The following is a 25,190-nucleotide window of genomic DNA, read 5'->3' as shown; positions in this document are numbered from 1 at the left end:
GGCGAAGCGGCGCCTGGTACCGTAGCCTGCGCACCGCAAAGTGCTGAGTCACCGGGCGGGCCGGAGTGTGGCGAGGCCGCTGCGGGGCTGGGGCTGGGCCTGGGCCTGGGCGGGGGATGCAAACAGCGGCGCGCCTGGGATTGAAGGAGGGAGGCAGGCCGCCTCCCAGGCTTCGGCCGCCCGCCCCGGGCCTGTGGACCATGTGGAACGGCGTCTGGAGTGGCGTGGCTTTTCCCAGCCCTCTCACTTTCTTGCTCCTGAGGGTCCTGGGAACACGCCTTGCGCAGCCTGAGGACGGATTGAGCTGATCCGGGGATGCGAGCGCAGCCCGGACGCCCTGGTAGCGTCGCATCCGTTATCCCTTGGGGCTTCCTTTCGGTCTTCGGTTTAGGTCGGAGGGTCTCCGTTTTTTTTCTTGTACAGCTTTAGAGTTCAGAATGTTTTATATTTTTAAAGAGTTGTGGAAAACGAGAATACGCAACAGAGACCGTATATGGCACGTAAGAGGAAAGTTTGCTGGTTCTGTTCTAGGTCATGGTCAGGCTGCAAGGGCAAAGCAGATGGCCTTGGACAAAGGTCTTTTCCGCCCTTCATAGCTCCAAAAGCCAGATTATTTGGCTCTCTAGTTAAGGATTTTTGGGTGGCAGTGATTCTGTACTCCGGGTAAACAGTAAACTCATTTTGAGATCCTTTAAAAAAAATGCAAATATCGGAGTCCAATCTCAGACCAGTTATGTCAGAATCTGTTGTGGTGTAGTCTGAGCATTGGTATTTAAAAAAAAAATTTGGAAGTGATTTTTAATGTGCACCTAAGTTTGGGAGCTGCTGCTGTTTGAGGACAGTGGGTGCGGTTTGGGATTTGGGCGTTTGGAGACCTGGAGTTTCCATGACATCAAACTGGCACCTAATTCCTATTCTTGAAGCATTCCTTCAACTACTTTTCTGTAAAGTGGCTTTAAAATTGCTCTGCCAGGACAAAAACAAACTTCTGGAGAAATCTCCTAAAGCATACTGAAGTCGTTTCAGAAATAATTGTCAGTAATGCAGAACAGTTTAGGTAGGCAGGTACGTATGGTAAGGCTTTTTCCAGGACCTTACCAACAGGAACATTGTTGTATTTGGCTGAATACTCAGAGTAAAGAGAGAATTTTTGCAGTAGGGCCTGTGCATTCCCAGGAGAGACAAAGGGAGAAATCATCCTCCGAGGCGGATGGCTTCATTGTAACCCTTCTCCATTCAGAGAACTTGGGCGTGCATGAGTTTTAGGCAGCTGGGTCTGGGACTTGAACTGCGGTGGAGTATGTGGGTGTCCAGTGAGTAATCATTATGCCATCTGCAGGTCCTGAGAGAATACTTAGTATATGAATGAGATTTTGTTTTTTAAAGGGATTAAGGAAATCAGAGGACAGGAACAGTGGGCTATGTAAGTGTCTGGAATATATGTGAAGGTGCACTCACTCAAGTAGTCTTTTCTTTAATTGCCCCGCCCCCCCATATTTTCTGGAAATCTTGCTTTGGCATTTGACGTAATTTTGCTGTGTTGCATTTGCCAAACATTGGTTTGCCTCCCTTTTCTCCTTTCCACATGAGGCACCAATACTAGGAAATCTAAGAAGCCTGTGATTTCTCAGTCCCTCTGCCCACTGAGAAATGTGAACACAAGCTGTGAGTTCATACATGAACCCAGGTTCTGGTCACTTTTCTACCTCCTCTGGTTAGCTTGCATAGTTAAGCTCCAGACTTCATTTTAGTGGTGTTCTTTGTAGTTGATAAAGACCCTTGGATAATTAGACATTACAGCTGTACAGAAAGGCAAATGTAATAAATTGGCCATAATCTGTATGTGTTTTGGCCTATCCAGTGTTTGAAGTTTTGGATTAGTTACCAATTTTAAAAACCTTTAAGTCCCAGTTTCCTAGCTTCTTTTGAAAAATTTGGAGATTTTGCTTCATTAACCCAGGAGAGTGCGGTGCCAGAGTGGTTTATATTCCTTTTTGCCTCACAGACTTTAACATTTTTAAAAATTTGCATAGATACATGTGCTGGCTGGTGAGAGAGAAAAAGTGGGAGAGCACGCCAATGATGGAATGACCATGCAGCAGTTTCTTTTCCATTCTCCTCTCACAATTTTGGGTATGCATGTACATGTGCCTGCTTCCACCTTAACCACCGTGCCACGGCCTGGAACAGCTTATTTTTGAAGAACTATTTGTATGTGCCATTTGCACTATCTGTTAAATGGTGGTTTGAAAAACATATTTTGTCTACACTCTGGATAATATGTTTCGGGAGACATTTGAGTTATTCCAGAATTAACGATTGTACTTAGAAGAACCGTAGTGTCTATTCTCAAAGAGAAAAGAAAAAGGCATTTGCCAGAATACTTCCCTTGAGCAGTGCTACTTTTTGGTGAAAGTCAAATTGTAATTGCTAATACCTCTTGTTCTTTTTTTTTTTTTTTTGCTCATACCTCTTGTAACTGTTAGCTCTGGCTAGTGAAAACCAAACTGCTTAAAAACAAACACCACATGAAGTCTATGTATATTTTTTGTTCCTAAGATCTCTTTGTAGCTGTAATACAGGTTGAACATTTCCTTTTTTTTTTTTTAATTTTTAGAGTTATTTATTTAAATTTATTTATTCATTCAAGTAATAATAAGACAGAGAGGTAGAGGGAGAAAGCCAGCCTCCAGGTCCGGGACTTGAAACGCAGTGAGCCATGTGGGAGTCCAGTGCATTAAATACCATGCCACCTGCTGGCCCAAGAGTGAGCATTTCTAATGTGAAAGTGTAAAGCTTTTTGAGTGCCAGCATGATGCCACAAGCAGAAAATTCCAGCCCCGAGACAAGTCACAACCAAAGCAAAATATTATATAAAATTACTTTCAGGCTATGTGTTTAGCCATGTATGTGTCATATACACATGAAACAAATGATTTTCTTGTTTAGACTTGGGTCTTATCTCCAAGATACCTCATTTTATTGGGTAATTGGAAAATCATGACTTATTTTGGCATAGAAAAACACCATCACTTTTCCTGATGTAAATATTTCCAAATCTGGAAAAAAATCCAAAATAACTGGAGTCATTCTCTTTGGATAAGTGGTGGTTAACCTGTAGTAACTTCCTTGATTTCCCTTAGTAGCCATGCAGCACTGTTATCATGCCTGTATGATGATATGACTTTGAGTGGCTTTTGTTTTTCTTTTTAATTTTTAAACCTTTTTTAAAAATTAAAATTATTTTTTTTTCGTGTTTTAATGTGCTTTTTGTTAAGGCTGAATAGTTATCTAGATTTCATTCTGCACAAAGGCTTCAGAAAACAGTGTACCTATGGTTAAGCTAGCCTTTCTTGCAGCTGCGAGGTGGGATAATTTCTGGATATGAATCAGAAATATCTATGACAGAACCTGATAAACACTGAGTGGCAGGTAGAGAGCAGGGGTCCTGGGGTAGTCATTTGGACATACCAGTGTGTCCTTTTTAGGCAAGTCTGTCTGTATGCTGTGTAGGAGAATATCTGCATGAAGAAAAAGCAAGGGCTAAAGAGAGTATGATGTGACACTTTTGGGGTTAAGATGTTTGGTATGTACTTACCATGCATACAGATACAACCTACCAAAACATGTTTATGAAATAAGTAGTCATTACATGTTGGCAAGTATATAAATCTGACATTTAGGTAGGTGCTGTTATTTAATCATGGTGCCTGAGCATTAAAATAAGATAACCTTTGATAGGGACACAGACCTAGAGTTAAGCATTTTGCTGGAAGTTTTACTGCTAAGAAAGTGGCTGGCATGGTATTTGGAGATAAGATTTGTTTTGGTTTTGTTTTTAAGTTTATTTCTTCTAAGAATGACATTGACAGATACATACCCCCGACAGGGTCTTCATCCTGCAGTCCACCTCTAGCCTCAGCCAGCCCAGATCATGGGGTGTGGTGCATGCATCTCATGTAGAGGGAGTCCCCAGGATGTGAACCGAGGACCTTCCCATGTAGGCCTGGTTGTGTTACTACTGTTCCACTGTTGAGCCCTGGACAGATTTTTTGACCCTCAAGTCCATGCTGTTTTCACTTTCCTGTGAATGGTAAAGGTAAATCAATTGGTTTCTTTGTTCAAAAGCACTGCTCTCTCAAACTTTGTGTACTTTTCTTTGAATAAAGGAGAATGGTCCAGTTTTGGTAACTGGACGCATCATGGGATTGACTGAAGGCCAGCATGGATTCCATGTCCATCAGTTCGGAGATAATACACAAGGTGAGTGTTGGGCTGGTTTACTGACCCATATCCAATTAACTTAGTAGGATGCACAACTGAGTAGAGTGACCCCTAAATGTTAAAAAACCCTCAGGAAAGGCCAGCAGGTCACATGAGGTTAAGGACTGGACTCCCACATGGCTGACTGTGGTTCAAGTTCTGAACTCAGTGGCTTGAATCTCATGCTAGGTGCATGTGCAGGCATGCTCAAGGTACCAGGAGAAGAAGGGATTGAGATGTGGCTATCCTTCCTGGGGGGGTGATTTTGTACTTTCTCTTTGTCTCTGGTGAGTTTATGTGCCTTATGGTAAAAACTTAAACAAACAAAACCCCTCAATATATATTTTTAAAAGATCAAGTTAAAATGACTACTAAGGTTGGGGCCAGCAACAGTGGTTAAGGCACTGGATTCCCACATGGCTGACCACACTTTGAGTCATGGGATCTGGAGGCTTGAGAATCATACCAGGCATTTGTGTATGCATGCCCAAAATCTCCAGAGAAGAAATTGCAGTGTGGCTGTCACCCTTGGGGGAATGGGGATTTATTTTTCGCTGTCTGTCTCTCTCTCTCTGGCTAGCACACGTGTCCTATGTCCAAAATAAAAAATTTTTACTAAGGTTGATCTTAAGGTCATTAGCCACAAAACTGATGGTCACCTCATAAGTGTGGAAAGGAAGCACTTTTTGGGGTGGCGGGGGGAGGTTTTTGCTATGGGGTGTGTGAGCTTGCCGGAAAGACAGACAGCGAGAAATCACGCCCCTGGGGGCATAGCCATGCTGCAGTCCCTTCTCCATTCTCCTCTCGGGATTTTGGGCACGCACACATGCCCGGCATGAGTTTAAGCCACCAGGTCTGGGACTTGAACCGCAGGAGACTACATGAGAGTCCAGCAACGTAGCCATTTCGCTATCCGCTGGTCCCCAGAAGGGTGTTTTTGTTTTTGTAATCATACTATGGCTTAATTCTATGAGGTAGATGCTGTAAACAGTGGAAACCTGCTATTGGCTGCTGAATAAAGCCAGCCATGTCATGAAAGTGGCTCCTGAACTGTCCTGGTTGTGTTCCATGTAAATGACATCTCTTAGGGCAGAGGTGTGGTTTAGGTAGGATATAGTTGGGATGCTGCCCCCTTGACATCAGGTACTGTTTAATATTCTGCTTGCACCAGGTAAAGGCCACAGACAGAAAAGCTGCTTGGCAGCGTGTTGCTAGGGAAATAGGTTTTTTTGTAGCTAAGGCACGCAACATCCTGAAAAACTAGGACCATGATCATGGGATTTTAACAATAGAAGAATGGTTGGAGATCAAGCCTTGACCCCTCTTTGCAGTGAAGAAGCCAAAACCCAGAGAAGGGTGTTTATTTACTAGGGTGACAGTAGTGAGAGCTTGTCTCTACTCCATGTTCAGTATTTATACCAAGGTGTTGCTTCCTGTTATTCCAGAAGTCATGAGGCAGGTCACTGCTTTCTTGTTGGGAGGTTTTAGCAATGATCAGCTTCTTGTAGAATTTGTTTTGGGATTTTGATTCATAGTTTAACTGTAGTATTTTTTGTTTTGTTAATAGGTTGTACCAGTGCTGGTCCTCACTTTAATCCTGAATCCAAAAAACATGGTGGGCCAAGTGATCAAGAGAGGTGAGCAACAAGATTCTCTCTCCTTACAATAAAGGTGTTGGGTTTTGGGGGTTGAGAAGGTATACTGCTTGCAGATTGCAAGCTAGGAGAACTGAGTGGTCTCCCCCCACAGCTGATTTTGAATTATTCTCTCTCATGCAGCCCACCTCTGCAAGGGCTGAAATAGCTTACTTCCTGGGCTGAGGAGTTGACAAATGGGGGACACTTAAAATGATTTGGTTTTGTAGCGTTTATTGAATACAGAACTAATACACGTGCCAGAGAATACAAGAAATGTCATGAATAACAGTACTGTCAACCACTAGCAAAATAAATCATGAGACAGGAAATTTCTATAGATAAAAATGATATTGAAAACTCATTGAGACTCCAATTCGTACGTGTATGCTTTCTGAAAGTCTTTAGTTTATTGTAACAGAGAACCAGGGGCATAGCTTTCTTACCTGTGCCAATAACAGGTATAACTCGGTAACTGAGTTTACCCTTTGGTAATTTGAAATTAGAGGTGAACCCCCATCCCCATGACTCTTCCCAGAGCATTACTTCATATACTGAAGCCTTGATTGAAGAGCTTTGTCCAGAATGTGTCTAGGTACTTGTTTTTAAATTTGTTTCTAAAACTGTCGATTTGGACAAGTGGATCTTCATTGAAATATACTGTATATATCTTTTATCTCACCTCTATGTGTTAAACTCAACTGCTAATTTAGCTCTTGAATTACCCTGCAGTTAAGTGGAAGTCAGTTCTAATCCATCTGATGCTGTTTCATTTTTAGGCATGTTGGAGACCTGGGCAATGTGATTGCAGGCAAAGATGGTGTGGCAGATGTGTCTATTGAAGATGTTGTGATCTCACTTTCAGGAGCTCATTCCATCATTGGCCGCACAATGGTGGTAAGTTTTCTTGTAATGAAGACATGCATAACATACATTTCTTCTAACTTATCTTTTCACATGTATCATTTCATAGCATGATTGATAGTCTTGGTTTCTGAAGATCCATCTAAATTAGTTTTAGTACATAGAAAAAGCAGTTATTTTACTGGGTACTTACATTGAAGATAAATTAGGTCAGTTAATAAAATTGTTCTGCTAGGGTGCAGTAAAAAGCAGATTACATTTGATCATACTTAGATATGAATTGGGGAAACAAATGCAGTCTTTAGTTTTAAAATGGGCAGATTTTCTTGCCATGATTATATTGTCCCCTTTAGTTAAGCAGAACGTTGTAAGAATGAAATCTGGGATGGATTCAGTGTGAATACTCATTCATGTCTGCAAGTTATCATCACTGTTTAACATGTGAGAAATGGTTGTCCCAAGGTAATCTGGAGATTCATGTCTGGTTCATGGAGAACACCAAGTATCGAGCTGTTGAAAAGGTCATGATGTATTTTTTCTGTGCAAAAATGTGTTATGACTTTTCCAACAACCCAATATAGTTCTTTAGCCTACCCCTGAAAGTAGTTAGCATGCTGTAGTTACTTCCTTTCAGAAATCCTTTATCCTTAGAATTTCCTTCCATCATAGCCATGAAACAGAAAAATAATTTTTTAAAATACTGTTGCTAGTTTTAGATCTTTAAGGATTTTACATATATACACACACACATATATATGTAACTTAAGCATGAAATTTAGAGTTTTAGGTTCACTTTCACTTTTCTTGTTTTCCCCCAAATGACTGAAACTAAGGTTACTGTAATTTATCATGGAGGAAAGAGTAAGACAGCATAGGTGGCCTTTAACAGTAGTTATTTTAGGTTTTTAGTATTTCATCTAGATAGTAACACTTACTTAATGGTTAAAGGTAGTATGTCTGCACCACCAAGGGAAAGTTTTGAGTATTAGTTTCTAAATTACTAAATTAAGTAGATTTCTCTACTAATAGGATTCTTTTAATATGTAATTTTCTAATAAATGGTTCTTCAGTTTTTTGGGTATTATTGGGAAGAGATGGGTAATTACTTGAAAGCCCAGTTACATATTCTTAAAAAATGTTTTAAAGGTCCATGAAAAAGCAGATGACTTGGGCAGAGGTGGAAATGAAGAAAGTACAAAGACAGGAAATGCTGGAAGTCGTTTGGCGTGTGGTGTAATTGGGATCGCCCAATAAACATTCCCTAGGACGTGATGGTTCGAGTCCGAGAAACTCATCTATTATCCTGCTAGCTGTAGAAATTTAACTTGATAAACATTAAACACTGTAACCTTAAAAGCGTAATTGTGTGACTTTTTTTTAACTGCTTTAAGTACCTGTAATGAGAACTTATTTATCATCACTTGGAAGATTTGTATAGTTTTATAAAACTCATTCAATTAAAATGTGTTTTAGTGATCTCTGTATTTTGCCAGACTTAATTACATACGGATATTAAACTTAGTTGTCTGAATTTCCTCAATTGTCATTCAAGCCTGTGAATAAACATGTCTGGCATGCACTTAACTTTGGGCCATTAAAATATGTGGACAAATTTTAAACTAGCTAACACTCATCTATACATAAAAATTTTCCTGCTTAGTCACATAGCATTTTGACTAATGATATAACTTTATTTTTAGAACTATAGATTATGATTTAAGAGCCCTTTCATAATTTTTAGAGACCTTGTAAAAGGCAAGTTAATAGCCTCAGCTAAGAATTATTTATCCACCTGCCAGAGTGGGACACATTCTACTTAAAAAGGAGACTGGCAGTCTGCTTTCAAATTAGCCCTTTTAAGTAGTACACTAGCATTAAAAGATGGAACCAGGAACCAAAGCAATATTTGATTGTGGGTTCTGGCTGTGTAAATATTATATAATTTACATACCCAGTGAAACCAGATTACTTAACCTGATTTTATTTATATATATATATATGTGTGTGTATATATATATATATATATACACACACACACCACACATATAGTGTGTGTATGTACATATGTACCCACACACACAACCTGTGAGATCATGCTAAGTGAAATGTTAACCTGATGTGTGACTATCTTGAGTTGCTTATTGGACTGAAAACAGGTATTTCTGATAGAGAAAAACAGAATAAGCTACCATCCTTTTCATTCAAATGCATCGTGTTCTTTACCAAACAAAAAATAACTTAGGAAAGAAAAGGCTAAATTGAAACAAGTTTAGTATTTCAAAGTTTTAAAAATTGTGATACAGGATATGCTCACATTAAGTGGTTGAAATGACTTTTTAGGTAGGTTGAGAATAAAAACAGTTTCTCACTAGTTTGTTGTATGTGTATGATAACTCAAAATACAGGGGCTTGCTTTTAAAGCCTCAAGTACAATCACACTACCAGTTAGTACTTTTTAATGTGCAAATAGGGTGGACTCAATATGTTACTTTTCAATTGAACATACAAGCTGTAAATCCACTAGACTGAATAGTCAAGTATATTTCTTCCCAGAGCTAGTTTCAATTAGGATAAAGAAAAGTTTTATAATTTGAATCCACAGATAGGAAATGGAATTTTTTCTGAAGGCGGGAATTACAAGAACATTGCCCAAGATACATTTTCTCCGTCAAAACAAAGATCTTGCTTCTGAACACTTTTAAAAACTAAAGTAACAAAGCAGCTTCACATGAGAATGAAGGCAAAGTTAAATGCTAGGCACCCTGAAACAAGGATGTTTAAAATTATTTGAGGAAAAAGAACAAGGCCATATTGGATCATGTAACATCAGGTCTTGGCACTGGGGAAGCAGTTTTATGTAACTGCTCTTCTGTACTTCAGATACAGGCTACAGTTGGCATGGGATGTCTTCGTGATAATTCTTATAACCTACAACTGTCTTTCTAGTTAATCCAACAATTTTAGACAAAAGAGAAAACAGTTTGTGTGTGGCAAAAAGTTTAGTCTACCTTTGCCCAACAGGGGAGTTAAAAAAAAAAAGGCAAAAGGCAAGGTTTACAGGAATAAGTAAGCATGTTAAGACAAAAAGCTTTTGGGTTGCAAATACTAACCTTTGTTTCTTTTACCCTCTGGAAAATTTAATGGGATGGTAAAAAAACACCCAACCTTCTAAGTAATACTCAGGCAATCACAGTTTAGTACAATTTGTAATGCTGGGATCCAATTTCTCCCCCAGCAAAACCTCTCTTTACAATTAGGGCAACATTTACCACAAAGCCAACTGAAAAAAAAAAAAAAAACCTTGACTGGATTGCAAACACTAACAAATTTCCCAATTAACATTAAAACCACTAACCTTTACCTATGATTGAGATGCTAAAAATCAAAAGTATTACAAATGAAAGTGAGAATAACTACATAAAATGTCTACTTCCATCAAATAAGTCTAATTTAGACTTTAGTACAGTTATCGACAACTCAAACTTTGATGGTGAACAATCCTTTTCCACCGTAATGCAGTGTAGGAAGAATAGCACACATTAAAGTTTGTTACGAAAATAGAGTTTATTAAAAACATCCCTATTGTTTTGAGGAGCTTTCACCGTTTACCTTGTCTTAAATTAAAAAAAAAAAAATAGAGAGCACTTCTAATTACGATTTGTAAACTTTTTAAAGTCAAAACTTTTAAAAAGTTACAGCAAAAAGGGTAATATTTATTCATATCTTCAGTATTTTTTGTTATTTTGTGGCTATTTTTAAATAGAAGGGAAGCAATCAAATTGCTTACAATTCCCCACCAACTACTGTGGGGCTGTGATCTAGCGGGAGCAGATATAATACAGCATCTGTACACCTCAAGCTCTACACGCCGGGAAGTGTCACTGTCACATTTTGATAAATTCCAGTCTCTAACGAGGAGCCTCTGCTGCTGGGCCAGAATCCTTCTCAGGTTCAACGGATGAGGTAGCCTCAGCAGGCAACTCTTCAGAAGGTTTTACGACTGCAGACTCAGTCTCCCCCTTATCAAGTTCTGAAACAGTGTCTACATTTCCCACTTGGCTAATGGGAGGTTCAGTGGTTTTGTTACCACCTGCCCTGTCTGTCACCTCAGGTTTTTCCTTTCCTCGGTTTTCTTCCTTCTCCCTACGAGACTCTCTATCTCTAGAATCTCTCTCTCTGTCTCGATGCCCACTAGAGCGTCTATTTCTCTCTTCCAAGTCTCTGTGCCTGTCCCGGTCAGGACTCCTTCTTCCCCACTCTCTCCTTTCACGATTACTATTATCTCTATCATCATTACGACTCCCATACCGTTCCCGGTCATTTTCCACCCTATTTCCGAAAGATCTTCTTCCAAACCTTTCTTGGTCTCTACCTGAATTGAACTGCTGCCTGTTATCATTTCTATACTGCTGTGGCTGCTGACTTGGTGGTGGCTGTTGTGATGGTGGCTGCTGCTGTGGCTGTGGTCGTGGTGTTGCTGCTGCTGCTGCTGCTGCTGCTGCTGCTGTGGCTGTTGCTGCCTTCCATCTCTATCTTCAGGACCCCCTGGGCCTGGCCCTGGGCCCCCAAGCCCTGGCATCCCACCAGGCCTAACGAAAGGGCCATGTGGTGGAAAGGGACCTTTCATTCCATGAGGTGGGGGCATTGCAAAGCCCCCTGGTCCTGGTGGTGGCCCTCTGTGCATCATGTGCGGTGGCATGGGACGGGGCGGCATCAAAGGAAACCGCTGTAAATGTTCATAAAGAAATGCACCCAATAGTCCCATCTGGTTAATAGTGATGCTGGACCTTGCCTTAAAAAAATACAGTATGTTCAGCCCTGGTACTTGGGGCTGTTTGTTACAACCATCAACCTATTCTGAACAATGAAAGGAAAGTAAATAGCATAGAAAATGGCATTCTATTTTAAGTGTTTTCTGTGGAAACTGACTCCTTAAACCAAAATGAAATTCAATGCAGAATCTCCAAGTCTTGGACAATTTACTAATTTGCCTGTCACAAACCCAATGAGGACCCAAAAACAAGGCAATCAATCTTAAAGACTCATTTTTGAAGTGTCTAATATATGGTAGGCAGAGGCCAAAATAACCTGGGAAAGAAAACTGTGACATAGTAGTTTTTGAAAAAAGTATGACAAAATCTTCTGTATCCAGTCTTCATTAGAAGCTGTTTTCATATTCCCAATACTTAAACCATTTGAAAAATACAATATGCTAAGTGCTACTGAGATGGACTGTATTTGCTATCAATAACTAAGCCATCTGAATATTTCAGACGTACTCTTATAAAACTTCACATTCTAAGTATTAATACAACCTATTACTAGAAACAAATGAGGTAATCACTAATCCAGATTCCATACTGTATACTTTATGCAATTATGCAAGTTATCATTAAAGCACTGTTTACAAAACAAAGATCCATACACAAATGTCAAATTTATATTCAATTCCTTTTCAAATAAAGCACAGTATGTACTTGTTAGGTCAATATGACTGCTGAATAATGCTGAATTTTTGGCCATTCACCTTCCATTCATTCTTCGAAAGGTCTTAAGAGTCATAAAGTTGGTGCTGTCAAGGGTTAACAGTGACTTATTTGCTTTGTTTCCCTGTTGACATGAAAGTTTGATCATTTTGGTGTAAGAGTCTTACAAGTTCAACAACCGATTTGTGATCACACCAGAAAGTAGAAAGGATTTCTGTTTTGATTTACTATTACATAACTGAAAGGCTTCAGAATCTCTCAATTTCTCTGTAAATATTCTGACCAAAAGGAGTTACTCTGGTAATAGTAGTATGATAAACAAGAATTTCTACTTCACATGTGGTCCAATATCGTATCACAGACTTAACCACATGGGTGGAATTGAAAATGTATACCCACCAGTTCACCTAGGAACACTCAGCAGCTTGGGTATTTTCTTGAAATACCTCTTTCTAGGGACCAGCAATTAGCGTAATGGCTATGTCACTGAACTCCCATGTAGTCGCCCACGGTTCAAGTCCTGGACCCGGTGACTAACGCCGGGCGCATGTGCGTGCATGCCCAAGATCCAGAGGAGAATGGAGAAGAGACTGTGGCGTGGTCATCCCCCCTGGAGGGTGATTTATCGCTCTCTATCTCTGTCTTTCTAGCAAGGGCATGCACCCTATAGCAAAAACCTCTCCCCAACCCCCAAAAAAGAAATACCTTTATCTAAATGCTTAAAGAAAAACATGCAAGGTCTTCGAAAAGTTCATGAGAAATGTGCATGATGAAGAAAACTGCATGCATGAATTTCAAAAAGATTTTGGACCAAAATAAACTTGTACTTTAAGTCCCTTTCCCCACAAAGTTTTCAGAGTCTCTCATGTGTATTTGGTGAAACAATCTTACCCAGGAGCAACTCTGGATATATGCCTGCCTGTTTTCGGGTTTATAAAATGGGCACAGAGTGGGGCAACAGGTAGCATGGTGGTCAAGGCACTGAACTCCCCAACATGGCCAACTGAGGTTTGAGTCCCAGAACCTGGTGGCTTGCTTTCTCATTCTTTGTCTCTGATGAATGCATGTGATCTATAGCAAATTAAAACATAATGAAGTCATATAATGCTTTAAAAAATAATAATTAGGCATGGTAATAATACCTGTCATTTGTTGAGATCATCTGGGATAAAACATGGAAGTGAGCTAGGATAACCACACAGTTTACAGTAATTTTCCTATATATCTATTTTGAAAGGCGATAAACATCCTAACACTAAATATCTGACTTTGTAAGCAGATTTTTCATTTCTGATAATTAAGACCTTAATTAATTCCCTCTTGTTCCCACAATATCTATTCACCATAGTTTTTAGTTAAGCACTTTGGTCTAAAGTTGAGAAATGCTAATTATCACAACAAAAAGCCAGAAACTGTGAAATGAATAAATGAGGTGACAACTCCAGCCCTTCACAGACTCCTTTTCTCACACCATCTATTGAATATTTACTGAGTTAATATCCATCACTAGGGCAACAAAAGCATCTAAGGCTCGTCCTTGCTCTCACTTTTTCCTAACATCTGTGCACCTTAAAAAAAAAAAAAAAGTAAAACGGGGGCCAGCAGGTGGCATAGTGGTTAAGGCATTGGACTCCCACACGGTCAACCTAAGTCCGAGTCCTGGACACAGTGACTTGAAATTCAACACAATGACTTGAAATTCAGGGTATGCAAAATCCTGAGAGGAAAGTAGAGGAGAAGGAATTGTGGTGTGGCAACCCTCCTGGGTGTTGGTTTCTTGCTTTCTGTCTCTCTATAGCAAAAAAAAAAAAAAAATCTTGGGGAACCAGCAGTTAGCGTAATGGCAATGTCACTGGATTCCCACGTAGTCGACCACGGTTCGTGTCCCAGACCTGGTGGCTTAGAATTCATGCTGGGCACGTGTGTGTGCGTGCCCAAGATCCCAAGAGGAGAATGGAGGAGAAGGGATTGCGGCGTGACCATCCCCCCGGGGGTGATTTCTCGCTTTCTGTCTCTATTTCTCTGTCTGTCTGGCGAGCGCACGCGCCATATAGCCAAAAAACCTCTCCAAAAAAAAAAAAAAATCTCAAAATGTACATACTCAGGTACAGCCTCTTTTAACAGAGGGATCATAACAAATCAAACTTTACTTTCCCATCAGCTTTTATTGGAAAGAGTTTTGTTTTTAAAGACTAAGATGACCAATGTTTATGCTTTTTAAAAACGGTTTATTTATTCATTTCCATTTGTTGTTATTTTTTAATTTGATCAGAGAGAGACAAAGGGAAAGCAAGAAAGCAAGTCGCCAGGTTCAGGACCTGAACCATGGTTGGCCATGTGGGAATCCAGCACCTTTAACCACCACTCCATCTGCTGGCCCACCAATGTTTATACTTCTATAAAGCAAAAAACGGCCTGCCCCCAGGCTTACAGGGTCAATACTGATTTTTTTTTTTTTGGAGAGATTTTCACTGTAGGGCGCGTGCGCTCGCCAGACAGACAGAGACATAGAGACAGAAAGCAAGAAATCACCCCCCAGGGGGGATGGTCACGCCGCAATCCCTTCTCCTCCATTCTCCTCTCGGGATCTTGGGCACGCACGCACACGCGCCTGACGTGAGTTTTAAGCCACCGGGTCCGGGACACGAACCGCGGTCGACTACGTGGGAGTCCAGCGACATAGCCATTACGCTAACTGTTGGTTCCCAATACTGAATTTTAAAACACTACAAGAAAAAGGTTTAAAAATGCCTTACTGTAACAAGAATAGGAAGTTCCCAAGAGTCTTCAAAAGGAAAGTGACACTTCAGGGCACTGGCAAAGTCCTATTCCTGACTTCTCCATGCTGACTTGGCTTCAGTGACCAAACTGATAGTGGCCAAAGGATACAAAAGACCCAACCTTGTACAAAAGACACAATGGGCAATGATTCTTTATAAAATGTTAACTTCAAGCTCTAGGACCACCTCTCAAGTCCTTCAAAGCACACATTTGCAGATGTATACAGATTGATTGCATAAGGTATTTTACACTAATCATATACTTAAAACTTCTATGAAGCATGCATGCATGTATATGTGTGTATATTTTTTTTTCTTAGTTTGCTATAGGGTACATTCACTTACTTGGAAAGAGGCAGAAAGGGGTACAGAAAGTGAGAAAGCATCCTCTATCCCAGGGAGGATAACCACGCACAATCCTTTCTCCTCTATTTTCATTTTGGAATTTGTGGCACACATGCACAGGTATCCAGCCCATTTTTAAAGCCACCAGGTCTAAAACTTGAACCACAAAGTTGGCCATGTGGGATCTAGCTGCCTTAACCACCATACCACTTTGGCTGACCCTAAAGCATATTTTTCTTTTAAGGTTTTTTGACCGTGCATGCAATCACCAGAGACATCCCTCCAAGGGAATGGCCATGCTGCAATCCCTTTTCCTTTCTCTTTTGGGATTTTGGGCACACATGCACACTTGGTCGGAGTGATTTTCAAGCCACTGGGTCCAGGACTTGAATCTTGATCAGCCATGTGAAACTCCAGCACCCTAACCACCATGCTACCTTGGCTGGCCCTAAAGCATAAGAGGTTTTTTTGCTATAGGGTGTGTGCACTTGTTGGAAAGGAAGAAAGAAATCATCCTCCTCCCATGGAGAGATGGCCACACTGCAATCCTTCCTCCATTCTCCTCTTAGGATTTTGGGCTTGCACGGACATACACCTGGTGTTGAATTTCAAGCTGCCGGGTACAGGATTTGAACCAGTTGGTCATGTGGGAGTTCAGTGCCTTAACCACTAGGTCACCAGGTAGTCCCAAATGCATGTATCTTTTTTTTCTTTTTTAGAGAGACTTTTGTTATAGGGTGCATGTTCTTGCTGGGGGAGACAGAGAGAAAGAAAGGGAGAAATCATCCCCGGGGAGGAATGGCCACATCGTAATCTTTTCTCCATTCTCCTCTTGGGGTCTTGGGCATGCATGCACATGTGCCCGGCATGAGTTTTAAACCACCGAGTACAGGACTCAAATCTCAGTCAACTATGGAGTGCAGTTACCTAACCATCATGCCATTTGCTGGTCCACCAAAGCGTACTTTTCATAAAGGAAAAAAACTGCCCAATTCATCTATTCCATACATGTGGATGTTTGCATTTGAAATTTTACATTCAAATTCCTTCCTTCCTTTGTAGAAAGAGAGTCAAACTGGATTTCAAGGTTTATGGACCAACAAAATTTTTGGACTTTCCTGATACTGTAAGAACCCAAAATGGCCTTAAGACCTCAAAAGTACATTATTAATTTTAAAAATTGTAGTTTTCTCATTTTGCAGTGAACATGTACTGTTTTCATAACAGAAGTTATATATATAATTACAAACATATCAGGTGGCAGAAGCCTTTGGTAGGCATGCTACTTAAACTTTATTAGAAAATCTTTATTAGGCATTATTTATATGCCAGCAGAATACATAGTGTGCTATCTAGTTGAAATGGGAATCAAAGTGGCCCAGCTTTGGTGATGCAGGCAGCAGTTTATCGGACAGTAGTGCTGGAAGCCACATGACCAATTGTGGGTTTGAACACACTGCCTGGGTGCATGCACATGTGTCCAAGATCCTGACAAGCTGGAGGGCTGGGGGAAGGGAACTGTAACATGATGAGACCCTGTGAAGGGTATGCCTTCCCTCTCTCACACATGCAATAACATGAGTAAGATAAACTTAAATAAAGCGGGGGAGAGGGGCATCCAAAGCAATTATTCATTATCTGGAAGATGATGTGTAAATATCATGAAAAGTTAGGGTTATAAATTTTTAAAAAATTTATTCACACATGTATTGAATATTTGAGTTTTACATTATTAACTCATTTAAATGGGCTGGGGACAGAAATGAAAGTCTTTTCCTTCAAAGGGGACTAGTCTAGGAGAAACATAATTCCAACTGCTACCGGAGACACAAAGTCTTGCTGGTATGGTGACATAATGGTAAAGCACAAACAGAATACACGAAGGCCAGTATGAGTGTTAAGAACACTTCCAGAATAGCAGCTTCCGAAAAGGCAAGGTTCAGAGAACTGCATGATTACATTCACTGAAAACTACAGAGAATAAAATCTAGATGAAATTATGAGACTGGAGAGAGAAGGGACCAGCAGTTGGCGTAATGGCTATGCTGCTGGACTCCCATGTGGTTTACTCAGGTTCGAGTCCCAGACCTGGTGGCTTAAACTCAAGCCAGGCACGTGTGTGTGCGTGCCCAAGATCCCGAGAGGAGAATGGAGAAGGGATTGCAGCATGACCATCCCCCCTGGGGGGTGATTTCTCACTTTCTGTCTCTCTGTCTCTTTCTGGTGAACGCACACGCCCTATAGCAAAAAGCTCTCCAAAAAAAAAAAAAATTATGAGGCCGGCGAGGTGGGACAGGGCAATTTGGAGGTTTTCTATGCCATAAGAACCAAGACTTTCGATCATGGGGGAACCACCAAGAGATCTGATCCCATGCTTGTTTACAAGGAGGCAGACAATAGTGGACAGTGAGGCTCTTTTATCAAGGATCTAGCAAACAGTGATGAGAACGAGTTGAAAGAGGTGCTACAGATGAGGAACAGACTGAAGACATTTGGTGAGGCGGGCTGACAGTTTCAGAGGTGAACAAACACAAATCTGTTGTTAATGAGTGGATGGAAGTGTCATGCAAAATTAGGAATTTAGAAAGAAAAGCAACTTCTGAAGACAGACAAATTTCACAGGATAGCACTGAGAAGCAGTGGGGTATGGGTGAACCTGGGTGGAAATATGCTTAAAAGATGATTAAGGGCATGCCCAGAGTCTTGGTGATAATGTACTGAGAATGGGGATAAAACAAAAAAAGAGAAGAGCTCAGATATGGGATAACATCACATTGATAGAAGACTTGGAAATTTGTTTCAAGTTAATTCATGAGCATGTGATTTAGAGACAGATAAACACAGGCACCCTTACAGGGTCTCATCATACCACAACCCTCTTTCCCCAGCACCTCAACTCAAGCTCTTAGGCAAGAGCTCAGCATCTTTTCAAGGTGACATGGGGATCCAAACCCATGGTTGGTTGCATGGCTTCTAGCACTTCAGTTCAGCATGCTATACCTGTGCCACTGAACCGTGGCTGAAGACTTAGAAATTTCTATTATTCTAAGGCTTTTTTTTTTTTTTTTAAAGACAGGCTTTTCCTATAGAGTGTATTTGTTGTAGTGAAAAAGACAAAATGAGAAATTATTCCCCACAGAGGATGGCCATGCCACAATCCCTTCTCCTTCATTATCCTCCTGGGATCATGGGCATGCACACACATGCACCTGTTGTATATCAAGCCTCTGGGTCCAGGACTCAAATTGTGGTTGGCCATGTAGGAGTCCAGCAATGCAACCATTATGCCTTCTGCTGGTACCTACTGTAAGGTTTCAAGAGCAGATCAAAAAAGTTACAGCTCCAAATGTCTGGGTCAAATTTGAGAAATATATGAAAAACACTGAGTTTGACTCAAAATAACCAACCAAACAAAACTGGCTATTTCCTACAATGATCCAAAGTCCAGTTGTTTCACAATTTAAAAAAAAGGGAAACACCACTGTAATCTACAGCAAAGACATTTGGTACTGTGTGAAATAAAGAATGAATACATTAAAGGGCTACCAAGAGAGTGGAGACGGGGGAAATATTTATCTGATGATTAGAATCTCATGTGAACCTTGAAATCTCAGGAGACTGTTGTACATAAGTAGGGCAGCTTTAGGCCAACAACCAGAGTTAACGTTGTCAAGGAAACAGGGTAAAATGCAAACTAGGAAGGGTCTATTTTAAATACTATAGGTGTGATCAACTTCATCACTTAGTTGGATGATTTCATAGAGAATGTGAAATTTAAGTGGATCTTTACATAAAAGCAGAGATTCACTATGTGAAAAAGCTGAGGGTAGAGGGCAGAGAAAGGAAAAGCAGAGGAAACATCTAAGAAGGCAAGGAGTCAGTTTCCCTGCCTCCTCTGGGCTAATGACCTCATCTTCCATCTAACCACAGTTACTGCCTACGAGGTCATTGTGTCACCAAGATAACTTAATTACTTCCAAATTCTCAATTTTAAGTACTCTACTTTTTGACACCCCTTCCTCCCCCCACCCGTCCCCCTCTCTTTCCAGGTCATTCCTCTTTGGAACTCCCTTCCCCAAATAATCTTCAATAGCACCAACCTCATGTCCGCAATGCTCTTCATGTTTTTAAGTTTCCTCCTTACCTGCATTGGAATCCGTGGTTCTCTGGAAACACCCCAACTTTGGTTTCATGTGTAATTCTTCCATGTACTATGACCTGAACAAGGCTGAGGGCCACCCCATCCCCTGGAATGCTGACTGCTCTCATGTACATTTTTACAACTATAATCACAAGCACACCCTTAATTCTTGCCAGCAATCTTACATTTTCCTTGTCAATTCGCTGATTTCTTTCATCTATTTCACATGTTCATATTTCTTTCTCTTCTGTCTACTCTTAGCTCCTTTTGTTTCACAGCAACCTTATTTAAGATAACATTCACACAGTTTGTACATCACTCACATGAAGTGAGGAAAAATCAGTACTCAATAATTATTTTCAGTAATTTACAGAAATGGGCAACCACCTCAATCTGCTTTAGAACATTTTCACAACCCCAGAAAGAAGCCCCACATCCATTAGACATTACTTGCCATTGCCTCCACACACCTTCCCCTCACCCTCTCCACCCCAGGCAACCACATTTTCCGTCTCTACGGACCTGTCTATTCTCAAAACTTCATATAAATGAAATCATACAATATGCAGTCCTTTGTCGCTTCTTTCACTTCATAGATCTTTTCAAGATTCATCCATGTTGTAGCATGTGTAAATACTTTATATTACCAAGAAATATTCCATTATATGAATATATTTTATTTATCCTACTTGAACCTTTTTTTAAGGCCTTTAGGAAAAGGTTTGTTCATCTACCATCTACCACCAACCAACCAATCTGCCTTCATCAGTTTCTGTATTACTCCCATCTGTCTATGATCCTCTGTGTTCCCAAGGCGAATAAGCCCTTTATGAATCCAGCCCTTCTCAACTATGTCTCAACCAAGCATATATTCCCTTCCTTGCACCAAAAATTTCCCCTCTACTGGATATTCCAGTATGTTGTAGTTTTGTCCATACATAAATAGTAAATTCCTTCACCTTGCATCTCCTATCACTCATCACCCATGTTACTGTTCCTCTATTATAAGGAGTGTGGGGAATGTTCTAAAAGTTCATGGAAAATGTGTATTATAAAAAACTATGCAAAGATTTCAGTTTTTTTGGGTACCAAAATAAACTCGCACTTTAATTCCATTTTTCTGTAAACTTTTTAAAGTACTCTTGTAGCAAATCTCTTCAGAGATGTTCAAAATCCTTACTGTATCATTTTTTCCCCAAATTCCATTCTCTCTTGACTATTAGTTTTTGAACCCATCATTCCAATGAAACCATTTTCCTCAAGGTCACCAGGTGCCTTCATTTTGCTAAATCTAGTTAGCAAGTCTCAGTGCTTTCTTGATCTTATCAATATCCTTCCCTCCTAGGAATTCTCTTTACCTAGCTTCCAGAATATTCCTTCTATTCGGTATCCTAGCCCACTGGCTGCACCTCAGTATTCCCTGCTAGACAGAAGAGAATAGGTCAGTGGCTGAAGCATGAGCTCTCACTGGAATAAGGAAGGCTATGTTGAATTCTAGCTCAGTCATTTGTAGCTGCGTGACCCAGGAAAAGTTACTTCATCTCCAAATGCTTCTGTTTCCCCATCTAAAATGGGGACAAGCTCATGTGGGATGCAAAGCCTAAATGACAAATACATACAATCTACTTAGAAGAATTCTTGGCACTTAGAAGTACATGTGCCTTAGCTCTCTCAGTATCATATTCTCAATTGCATAAAACTGAAGAATTCTTGGGCTTGGCCCTCTCACTATTATTTACTCTTTCTCTCTAGATTATCCTAGAGTTTCCCATGACTTTAACCATTATTTTTATCTGCTAATGACACCAGAATTGATATCTCTAGACTTTATCCAGTTGTTCACTTGATATATGTGCTTGGGAACCAAAGTTAAAAATCTCCCAAACCCACTCCTACAGATTTCTGCATTTTAAGGATGGCGATAACATTCTATCACTTTCTCAGGTAAACAATTGAAGTCATCCTTGACTCCTCTCACATTCCACATTTAAGCAATAAGACAATTCTGAAAGCTCTAGCTTCAAAATATATCCAGCTTATAGCCCCTTAGCAACTACACTGTACCAACCCAATGTGAGATCTGCTATAAACAGCATCCAAGCTGGTCTCCCCTTTCCAGTCTTATGAACTTCTACATACGGCCTGTCTCCTACAGGACAGTCACTATAACCCTTTAGAAAACACAGACCAGATCATGACACTGTTTTAAATCCTGCATCACTTCCCACTCCACTCATACCCTGGACCTTTGGTGACCTTCTCTGAATGTATCCCGTCACTCTATTCTCTTTGTTCGCCCTGCTCTAGCCACCCTTCCCTGGTGGTCTCTCAAATAGGCCAAGTTCCCACCTCTCTCAATCAGGTCGCCTTCCTTTGGTTTTCCCTTGACCTGAAATGCCTTTCCTCTGATTTGCATAGTTTACTCTCTACTCAGAGTGTTCTCTCCATGTTACCTCCCCTCAGATGCCTTTCCTGGTATCCGATTTAAAGCAGCACATCCCATGTAACATCTTCAAATTCCCAATCATGCTCTGGTTTATTCTCTTCATCAGAACATCACCACTTTAAATTACTAGTTAACTTAATACCAAAGTCTCTACTAGAATATAAACTCCAGGACAGGTTTTGTTCTGTTCATTCGAATCTCACAGTGCCTAAAAGACTGCTTGGCACACACTGGTACTGGATATATACCAAATGTTTGATTGGTTGCAGAGGTGATGATCAAACTTATCAAGAAGAAGACCCTCTCAGGAATAGGAGCAGAGGCTACCAGGTCCAGGTCTCTCCTCCAGGACAATACAAATCTAGGAGGACCTGAACTTCATAAAAGACTCCATTTTTCTTTCAATCTAATTTCTGTTTCTAATTACAGCTCTATGTTTTTTGAATAAATCCCAAAATAATGAATGTCAGCATAGAATTTTGCATGAATCTTAAATAAAAATTTCCCACAAGATCAAAACATACATTACAACTCTTATCTCTTCCACCAAAACACAAGGTCACATGTACAAGGGGTTTTCAAAAAGCTCATGGAAAATACATATTACAAAATAAATGTATCTCAACATTTTTTGCACTAAAATTAAACTCATTTCAATTCCACTTTATCACATACTTAAAAAAAAAAGCTTACTATAGGGAGTGTGCACATACAGGGGAGAGACACTGAGAGATGGAAAGAGGGAAGGTGAGAAATTACAATCCAGAGGTAACGGCTACACTGCAATCCTTTCTCCATTCTCCTCTGGGAACAAGCAGCTTATACACACAAGCACCCGGCATGTTTTTCAAACAGCTGGGTCCACAATTGTGCAGTTGGCCAGTGGGATTCAGTCTCTTAACCACCATGCCACAAACTTTTTGAAGTAGCCTCATATAATATGTATTCTTTAAATCAGCGAAAGTGTTTTCCCTTTTTGATTTCAGACCTTGGAATACTGATGTAACAGACACATACATTTCCTTTGCCTAAATTCACCAAATAACAACTAGGCATATTTATTCTGAAAATATTCCCAGGGGACTCTTAAGGTAGACACTGTGCTCGGAAAGCTGATTTACAAAGAAAGAGAAAATACATTTGAGACAGCATTATACAGTAAGACTATATTAAGAAGTCAAACAGAATGTTAGCAAGAAATCTTTAAGGGAAACTTCTTTTCATAATATACAATTCAGGTATACTGAGATGTGTCTTGTTCATTTTTAACATATATTTTAGCATTCTTTTACTTATTTATTTGTTGTGATTTCCAAGCTGCCAGTTCTAGGATTTGAATGGCAGTCAGCCACGTGGGAATCCAGCACCTTAACCACCATGCCATCTGCTAGTTCCTATTTTATCACTTTTAAAGTATTTTTATATACCATCTAATACATGGAATATGTCATTACAAATGGAATCAGAGACTGATTATCTTTCAAAAGGACTTTTTTGGGTAAAATAATGTATGGTAGACTCTGTATAGTGTATTTCCCTAGAGAGCATTTGTATTTGCTTTTCAGAATATGTCTCTATACGAATTGCTACATATTTTATTATAACTGGCACCGTATAATAGCTATGACTTAAAGTTAAGAATTTCACTACTAAAGTCATTAAGACTGAAATACAGTTAACCTTCTATAAGGAAATGAGATTATATGCCTTTTTATTTTGAATGTCAGCTGGAAAACAAAAACAAAATCTTACCTGAATTTCTTCACAGAAAACCAAACTAGAGCCAAAAGGTTCTGCCCCTCCCACCTTCTTCATTAGTCCAAGAGACTTAAATTTAAGATACTCTTTAGGCTGGCCTTCTACAACAACCTAGAAGTGGCCCAGGAAGACACGGAAATAATGTGCTAAGCACTTTGAGGTTTCTGATCACGACTTTTTCCATGTTTTGTTTGAAGTGCTTCACCTTCTAGGAAAATACAGCACATTCACCCATAAATTCATAAATTCATTCAAGGTAAATGCTCACAGTGGATCATTAATTTAATTTTCCACCAAACAATGTTAGATACTACACTGAAAGCACTGTAATGTGTATATAAAAACCATTTCAACTCTGTAACACTAGTGGAATGCCATAACACTATCTTTGTAGAATCTTAATTCAAATATTTTAGAGCTTTAAAATAATACTTTTACAGGATAAAGCCAACAGGCTTAATAAATAAAATATCTAGTATTCTCTCTAGCTTAGAATTTAAAGTAATCAAAGAGTAAAGCCAAAAATAAGAAAAAAATTCAAAATGCAAAAATTGTTCTAAAAACACAGGTATTGGACTAGTCAGGTAGTGTGATGACTAAGGCACTGTATGTCACATGGCCAACTGTGTGGTTTAAGTCCCGGACCTGGCAGCTTGAAAAACAGGCCAGGTGTGTGTGTGTACATGTGCCCAAAAATCCCAAGAGGAAAACGGAGAAGGGACTATAGGATGGAATATCCTCCATTCCTCACCACCCTCCAGTGAACACATGAGCAAAAAAAAAAAAAAAAAAAAAGGGGGGGGGGGGGAGGGGGAGGTGCTTGCCAAGAAAGAGAGACAGAATGTTGAGAAATCACCCCCAAGGGCGGATGGCCATGCCACAATCCCTTCTCCTCCATTCTCCTCTGGGGATCTTGGGCATGCACGCACATGTACTCAGTTTAAGCTGCAGAGTGCCGGTCCAGGACTCAAACTGGTTGACTACATAAGAGTCCAGTGACATAGCCATTATGCCAACTGCTGCTCCCTATAGCAAAAACTTTAAAAAACAAGATGTATATGATTAAGGTTTTTTTGTTTTAAGAAGTTTCTGCCTTAGGGCGTATGCATTTGCCAGTGAGAAGGAAAGAGAAATCACAGGGGGTGGGGGTGGGGTGGCCACACCACAGTCCTCCTCTCTCCTCCATCCTTCTTCCAGGATCTTGGACATGCATGCACACATGCCTGGTGGGAGTTTCAAACCACCGGGTCCTGGATTTGAACCGTAGTCGGCCATATGGGAGTCCAGCATAATCATTATGCCCTCTGCTGACCCGTAATTAGTATTTTTTTAAAACTCTATTTCCTAGAATTTTCTTCAGGTTTCCAATATTAGTGACTAGTTGGTGCATTACTAGTAGATTGGCACTTAAGTGTTCTAATTTATATGTGAAAAATTACTAGATTAAAAAAAAAAAAAAAAAAAAAAAACAGT

The 25,190-nt window shown here is 40.1% G+C and overlaps 2 protein-coding genes across 2 annotated transcripts in view; one reads left to right on the top strand and one right to left on the bottom strand.

Annotated features, from left to right (window-relative positions):
- SOD1 (superoxide dismutase 1) overlaps positions 1 to 8,123 on the top strand; it is an 8,306-nt gene extending 183 nt beyond the window's left edge. Inside the window, exons 2-5 of the mRNA XM_006155261.3 lie at positions 4,170 to 4,263; positions 5,831 to 5,900; positions 6,677 to 6,794; positions 7,908 to 8,123. Of these exons, the coding sequence (XP_006155323.1) occupies positions 4,170 to 4,263; positions 5,831 to 5,900; positions 6,677 to 6,794; positions 7,908 to 8,015 (390 nt within the window). The 3' untranslated portion in view covers positions 8,016 to 8,123. The remainder of the gene's footprint in view (positions 1 to 4,169; positions 4,264 to 5,830; positions 5,901 to 6,676; positions 6,795 to 7,907) is intronic.
- A 1,910-nt stretch (positions 8,124 to 10,033) lies between these two features.
- SCAF4 (SR-related CTD associated factor 4) overlaps positions 10,034 to 25,190 on the bottom strand; it is a gene marked incomplete at its 5' end in the record, with an annotated part of 79,141 nt that continues 63,984 nt past the window's right edge. Inside the window, 5 exon segments of the mRNA XM_027774493.1 lie at positions 10,034 to 11,233; positions 11,236 to 11,613; positions 21,050 to 21,113; positions 21,578 to 21,684; positions 23,712 to 23,828. Of these exon segments, the coding sequence (XP_027630294.1) occupies positions 10,670 to 11,233; positions 11,236 to 11,613; positions 21,050 to 21,113; positions 21,578 to 21,684; positions 23,712 to 23,828 (1,230 nt within the window).

The sequence above is a fragment of the Tupaia chinensis genome, unplaced genomic scaffold (genome assembly GCF_000334495.1).
Source record: "Tupaia chinensis unplaced genomic scaffold, TupChi_1.0 Scaffold000443_1, whole genome shotgun sequence".
NCBI classification, from domain to species: Eukaryota; Metazoa; Chordata; class Mammalia; order Scandentia; family Tupaiidae; genus Tupaia; species Tupaia belangeri.
The sequence above is the reverse complement of the archived record's forward strand: the minus strand, read 5'-3'. Positions and strand labels throughout refer to the sequence as shown.